Source organism: Castanea sativa, chromosome 6, assembly GCF_040712315.1.
Source record: "Castanea sativa cultivar Marrone di Chiusa Pesio chromosome 6, ASM4071231v1".
NCBI classification, from domain to species: domain Eukaryota; kingdom Viridiplantae; phylum Streptophyta; class Magnoliopsida; order Fagales; family Fagaceae; genus Castanea; species Castanea sativa.
In genome coordinates, this window is record NC_134018.1 from 10,487,751 (window position 1) to 10,494,851 (window position 7,101).

At 38.2% G+C, this 7,101-nt stretch overlaps 1 protein-coding gene across 1 annotated transcript; it reads right to left on the reverse strand.

Moving 5' to 3' along the window:
• Window positions 1-1,856: 1,856 nt before the first annotated feature.
• LOC142640636 (uncharacterized) lies at window positions 1,857-6,426 on the reverse strand. The gene is made up of 3 exons (XM_075814819.1): window positions 5,839-6,426; window positions 4,868-4,996; window positions 1,857-3,860 (listed from the first exon to the last, which is right to left on the reverse strand). The coding sequence occupies exons 1-3, from the start codon at window positions 6,268-6,270 to the stop codon at window positions 2,298-2,300; spliced, it is 2,124 nt and encodes a 707-aa protein (XP_075670934.1). The 5' UTR covers window positions 6,271-6,426; the 3' UTR covers window positions 1,857-2,297.
• Window positions 6,427-7,101: the final 675 nt, after the last annotated feature.

Consider the following 7,101-nt stretch of genomic DNA (forward strand, 5'->3'; position numbering starts at 1 on the left):
TTTAATCTTCTTGAAATTTTGCAAGCATGGAAGATATATAAAATATATATATATATATATATATATATATATAATCGAATTGTGGAATTGTTAAAATTCATATCCAATAAAAAAATATTGAGTAGAGTTGTAGCCTTAATCTATAACCAAGTTTGTTACTAAACTTTGTCCAAAGTTTAATTATATTGGACCTAAAAAAAATTTAGGGTGGTCACACATTTTTTTTTTTGAAGGTAAGAAAGTCATAAAATTTTTAAATTTTACATATAATAATGGTTTTTTTTCTAGACCACTGTGACCACCCTGACTCTAACGTGCAGCCGCCAGTGGTAACATGATCAAGGTCAGGGCCAAGGTCTATGAAAGTTGTTTCCCTATGCAAGTTGAAGCAACTGTAATCCTATGGGCTCTAAACCTTGCCAAAGCTAGTATCAAGAGACCAAGGTTAACTAAAAATTGGTTTCTAATCAAACAAATTGGCAACCACAGTGAGATTAAATGCCAACAACAACTCGAAGAATGAAAAACAATGATGCTGCAAGTTTGGAATCCCAAGCTGAAAATGAGTCAAGGGAGAATCAGCACGAACTATAATAGAACACTAAAACAAATGGTTTGAAACCAAGTTGTGACACAAATTGGATCAAAACTACAAAGTTCTGCCAAATCGAACGGCTGATAAATTGGCTTCGAAGCTAAATATTTATCAGATCTATTAGCCATAAAGTGGTGGAAATTCTGCCCAATGCAATGGTCCCAGCCTTCAAAGAGGTACTTCAAGGATTCCAAAAAACCACCACTGGACATAACTCTGGAGTGGAAAATGGTCCATGAGCCAACAATACACTAGGGGAGGCATGAAAGGCCTTTAAGCTATCCTAAGGTTACAACCAAGAGTTGATCCACTGCCACCTTGAGTTGAACCGCCTAGATTTGATCAACCTCGAGTGAGCAACTTCAAGTAGAACAAGCAAAGGTTGATCCACCTAGAATTGAAATTCCTCAAAATGATTTCCCAAGGAATGTAGGGCCTTATAGATCTCCTCATTTGAATGGGCATGACAATAGGAGACATAGGTTTGGTTTTCATGAAAACATAAGGTATGGCTATGAGAGGAATGATCAAGATAACGCTAGAATGGACTTCGAACCATATGGTGGATTGGTAGTGATAGATATTGTTATCAGGAGCCTTACAAACCACCTTCTGAGGACCCTAATTGACAAACCTTATTGTGTGTAGACTAGAGGTTTGTCTATTTTCTTACCATATTCTCTATGCTAGGCCTATATTTTTAAATCAATGTTCAAATTAGTCAAGAACACGCCAAATACTTGTTTTACATCACCTATTATTCCCTACATATTTTAACATTGATGTTTGTTTAGACTTTATATTAAATTCTATCAGATCCAACTACTAAAATCAAATCTCAAATTCAGTCTCTCTTCACCTCCCCTACCATTGGACCAACAAGTTATTCGGTTCTTTCACATGAGCTTAACTTGTGTTCTACTACTGTTTCACATGTGCTTAAATTGTGTTCGATTACTGAAGAAATGCAATTGTTTAATTGCTTTATTTCTAATTATTAGTTTTGAAAGTAAAAGTTACCATTTCTCTCAATCTTGAGACCATTCTGTTCGAAATTTTAGCATGAGTGATTTCTTCCCCCATACTAACCCATACAAACAATCCTTTTTGTTGGCAATTGATTTTTTTTTTTTTTTTTTTTGAGCAAATGGCAATTGATCTAGATAACTATATTGGGCCAGAACTCAAAAGAGACGTGTTATCATATGGCATTATCTATAAGATATTCAAGGAGAAATCTTATCCCCATAAAACAAGAAAATAAATTACAAATGAAAATTTCATCTTTTTTCTAGCATGCATTTCATTCCTTGATGGTGTCTGACTTAATGATACAGTACAAATAGCATAGTTTGCTCCCCAAGTCTCACTTGCAATGAGAATCCTATAACCTAAACAAGCAAATGGGCTACTCATGACAGAAGAAAACCTGGCCGTTCCTTTAAAATATTGTTATTCCTCAGGGGTTGGCATCACTTGTGAACAGAAACTTTTCTGCAGAACATGATCAGTTGTAGATACAAATTGAAGAACCAGAAAATGAGTGATTCCACCCCGCCATTCATGTGCATTTTTATTCACAGGCTCCTCACAATGACCTCTGAGCAGTTTCAAATGGGTTCCTTTCAAGGTGGCAATGAAACTACTTATTTCCATTTGGCTTTGTTGGTAACAATGATGAGCAAGCTCTGCCTCACTGTGTCTAAATCTTCTGCTTAAGAACTTGGCGCAATTGGACCTTCTGGCTTTCCATCCTCGCCTCCAAAAGCTTTGCCTTCAAACTATTCTTCTGAGTGCTGCGAGGTATGCACCCTTTCATCCCTCTAGTTGCATGAGGATTCCCAGACTCAGGAGAACTCCACTGCGCCGCCAAATCTGGGGGGCTAATGCCGCCTTTACCTGACCCCCTATCTGGAGAAATGATGCTTCCATTGGACATCCTTCCGTTTGAAAGTCTACCATTCAGCCCCTCTACAGAGATAATCTTGTAATTTTCCCCATTACTTGGGCATGATCTCCAAAGCCGTGCAATGGATGACACCTTCTTCAACTGCCTCGGTACTGAGCAGACTTCACTGATTTCAGTAATTGGTGTTTCTTCGCCAGCATTTTCCTCCCATTCTGTTCCGCTTCTTGAGACATTGCTGTCTCGGCGATTCCTGTTGACAGATGGGGCACTCCCTTCTGGTGAATAACTTGAGCCCTGATCCTCAAGATGGCTCACAGTTTCCCACCCACTTTCGTCTTCTTCTATATCACCATTCTGATCAGTAAATGCATTTGAAAGTCTGTGAATGCTGTCCTTGTTGATTACATTAGCTTCCGGACTCACTGTATGAATTTTGGAGGCAGGACTAGCGGGACTGTAAGTGACACACTGTTCAATCTCCCTATCATTGGATTCAGCAAAATTAACATCTTCAAAAACGGAGAAAATATCATCCGTATTGGGAGGTTCGTATGAGAATTCCTTGATATCTTGAATATTCACAGAGGCCGCAGCCTGTCGAAGCAACTCTATGTCTCTCATCTCCTTCACATCTGGAGTTGCACATCTTGACCTCAGAAATGTCTCCAGATCTGCTGCAAGCTTGCTCATCTGAGAATACTTCTGTTCAAGGGCCACCTTAGCATCAATAAGCTTCATCTGAACACGTTCTTCACGCCAGACCTCAGCCATCTGCAACATCCTCCTTTCCTCTTCCACTTCCTCTCGGAGTTTCATGGACTCCCTCTTTAGTGCTTCAACTTCAGCCTTGTCTTCTCCTATTTCCTTTGCAAGCTCATCGCATACTTCCTCAATTAATTCTCTGGCCTTTCTTTCTTTTTCATAGTCCTGCATATATCGCTTTGCTGATAATTTGGCATCAGCCAGCTCATTAACCAATTTGGAATTCATGATTTCAGTCCTCTGTCGATTTTTCCTTTCTCTGTTCACTTCAGTTTTCAAGTCATCAATAAATGCACGGATTTTCTCATGCTCCCTACTTCTCCAAGAGGCCTTTTCCTCACTGACTTTCCTCAAGAAGTGCTCAAGTTTCTTCTTTGATGATCGGCGCTCAGTCTCAAGCTCCTGAATGCGGGCTCGAGCCTGCTCTAATTCGGTTTGAAGTGCAGAAACCACTGAAACAGCACCTAGTTGCTGGTCAAGGAGCTTCAAGTGACTGTAAATCTGCCGCACTTCTTCTGATGTCTTAAAGGAGACAGGGTCCCACTTTGTTGCCCCCTCCATTGCAGGGTTTGAGAACTGAAATGAAGGTTCAAGCTGGAAAAGTGTAAAACCATCCAATGTTAGACCAAGAAATGTAAAGCATATTTAAATTTACAAGCTGCAAATAGGGACTAATACTTTCACGATTGTATCTAATACCCACCGGAAAACTTTACTCTGGCAACAAATGCTTTATTCAGAATGAGTGAAAAGCAAAGTTGTGAATTCCATATCATGCTGGCTTATTTCTGTGTAATTTCTTGTTTAATTGAAAATATAGCACTAAGAAATTGTCCAGTTCATTGCGCAGACCAGGGTTGCACACCATTTCATGTGTTCCGGTAAAATTCTCTCTTTTTGACAGGATTGCATAGATTCAGGAAGTATTTAGAATTTATATATTCCAGTATATTTTTCCCAAAATTAAATAAATAATGAAATTCCATTCTGTAATTCTCGATAATGTACGTTGATTCAATTGATAGATTCTGATCCTACCAAAGAAAGCAATTCAATTGACTGATTAATATGCTGAACTGTATTGGCAAGAAATTTTGCACTAAATCCTTTCCATATGAGTAAATTCCAAACTGAACAAATTGAAACTCTCATCAGAAAATTCTATATTAATGAAATTCAAAATGCTGACCACCCATAAAAAAGAATTAATGACCTAGCAAATGATATTGATGATAACATAATCACCAATCCTCGAAAAGGAAATCGCCTAACTAGGGACAAAAGAGCTTCCCTAGGCGGTTGCTAATTAGCAAGACAAACATGTGGCATTGAATGTGTGCCACCTGCACAAGATAATAAATGGGTTGGGATTTCACCTGAGCTGCTATCCTCAACCCATATCTCCAAATCCAATGGGTTATCAATACTTCAGTTTTCTATTAAGGAACTTAAAGTAACCAGGTAGCAAGTGAAAAACGACAAACGATGTAGGTTATATTTCAATACATAAATCATCCTCAACTCAGTAGCCCCCAAATCCAACAGATCATTACTTTCAAACGCATTACGGTTCAATTAAATACTTATAAGAAGCATCATACCTTACACAAGAATCCATTATTTGTGCCAGCAACAGAACCAGGGGCTTGTAAAACATCCTTCCCTTCAAAACCATAAGCTTTACCGCTACGATGACACATAAAAGGATCACCTACATGGCCCATACTATGCTGCATGGAGGAACAATATAATGAGAAAAATCACATAGTATCTAAAACCAATTAGGCAAGAACTTTACCATATCGAAATCCAACCAAACATTTAAAAAACAGCACACCCAACAAAATGTAGTAAAGATGGGTAGTTTTAGGGAACCGTTTAAGGCAATATCCACACGTCCCAAAACAAATTTAATTAGATCACGGGCACAATTAAAACATTATGATAAAATTCCAATTACTATAAATCTTACTAAAGGAAGTCCAGTAGTCCATATTAACAAACTAAAAAAATATTTCCCAATCAACCAAAACCCATTTAAGAGGAAATTTAACCTGCCTTACTTATATAGAAAAATAATTGCTCCTTACCATCAGGTCAAGACTCCTATTCGTTTTTTGGTGTAGGAAGGATTCGATTATTCGAACGAACTCATTCAATGACCAAAAAAAAAACTTTACAGTTGCGCTATCTGGAATTTATAGCTTAATTATATATATGAAACAATGAATCAAAGACACCATTGCAGTATACAACAAAATACTCCCTTTTAAACTGGAACCTCAACGCTAATCTTTCACAGTTCACACACAATCACAGAAAACCCAAAATCAATTTTAGCATTAAAAAAAAAAAAAAAAAGGATCAAACACGTTCTCACAAGTCAAACTCAAAAGAACAAAAAACTAAAAAAAATTAAAACTTCAAAACCAAGCAACCCAAAAAAAAGTTTTAACCTTTACCAAAAGGTCTATATAGTATAAATGCATTCAAAAAATATTTCCAAAATAGACCTAAAAATCGGAGATCTTGAAATTCCAAAGAAAGAAAGAAAATGATACTCGAACTTTACCTGAAGCCCTAACTGAGCTTCGTTCCTCCGGATACTGCTCCGTTCTCCGACGCCGGCGGACATTTCCGGCATCTGCAACCTCCATAGCCCAGCGGCGAGCTTCCTCGCCGAAACGACAACTTCCTCTCGTACTTTCCGCCGACATTCTCTTCTCGGCGGCGACTTGTCGTTCTCCTCGTCGTTTTTCCTACCTCCGTGGTGGATCTTCCAGCCGAGTAGCGGAGTCTCGGGCCGGCTACGCCTGCCGGAGTTCGAAGCTCCGGTTCGCCTCAAACGGGTCGGGTTTCGGGTCGCTCGACGCGGAGTGGACCTGCGAGTGCTGGTACTGGGCTTGTGGTACTGAAGATCTGAGTCCGGAGAAGGGTTTAGGGTTTTGGAGGAAAAACTCGCCGCGAATGTCGCCGGCAGTTGCGGCTTTCCGGTGATCTTCATCTTCGAAAGCTAGATTCGCCCATTTAGTGAGAGAGAGAGAGAGAGAGAGAAGGTGTTTAAGTTTGTGTGTGTGTGTGACAGTGAAACTGTGTGTGTTTGTGTGTGTGTGTGAAAGTGAAATAGGAAAAAAGTACAGAGAGAGCTGAGCTTCGGAGAGAGAGAGAGAGAGAGATTCGGGTAATGAAAATGACGCGAACAGAGACATACGAGTATTTTGTGTGTATTTGTACGGTCAACGTCTCTGTAAATTTGGACCAATACGGTGTCGGTTTGATGCGAGCGGGGGGTTATACGATGTCGTTTTTTATGGGAAATAGACGTTGTAATTTGAATGGTCATTTATTGAAAAGGACATTACAGAGGAATAGCCGTATAAACGGTTCGTTTAATCTTTTTCAACTTTTTTTTTAATCAGAAATCTTTTCATTTCTTAATGTATAAATTACATTTTTTTTTTTTCAGGATAGATATAATTTTAATTTGCGGCATTGGCACTATAATAATTACTCTTTATTATCAAGTCAATGCCAGCTCTACCCTACTCACTCACTTAATATTACTCTCCATTCAAACTGGCCAATTTTGGGCCTGTTTAAGATCTATTTATTTTGCTAAAATTAAAATTTTTTTACTAAAGTACTGGAGATAAAGGTAAAAGTTAGCTAAAATAGTACAGTGGGATGCATTAATAGTAGCAAAAATAAATTGAATAGTAAATAAGCTAGTTTTTTTTTAATTTGGAGCTAAACACACACTTTGTTTCTTCATTGTTATGTTGTATTAAATCTAAATTTTATAAATAAAAAATCAAGAAGTGTAAGATGATTATAA

What these genes read in the sequence shown, in the direction of transcription:
- LOC142640636 (XM_075814819.1), bottom strand. Translation starts at nt 6,270, where the DNA reads ATGAAGATCACCGGAAAGCCGCAACTGCCGGCGACATTCGCGGCGAGT. An exon ending in AAGCTCAGTTAGGGCTTCAG is followed by an intron (nt 4,997 to 5,838) that starts GTAAAGTTCGAG and finishes TCCTCCATGCAG; the next exon opens with CATAGTATGGGCCATGTAGG. An exon ending in ATAATGGATTCTTGTGTAAG is followed by an intron (nt 3,861 to 4,867) that starts GTATGATGCTTC and finishes ACACTTTTCCAG; the next exon opens with CTTGAACCTTCATTTCAGTT.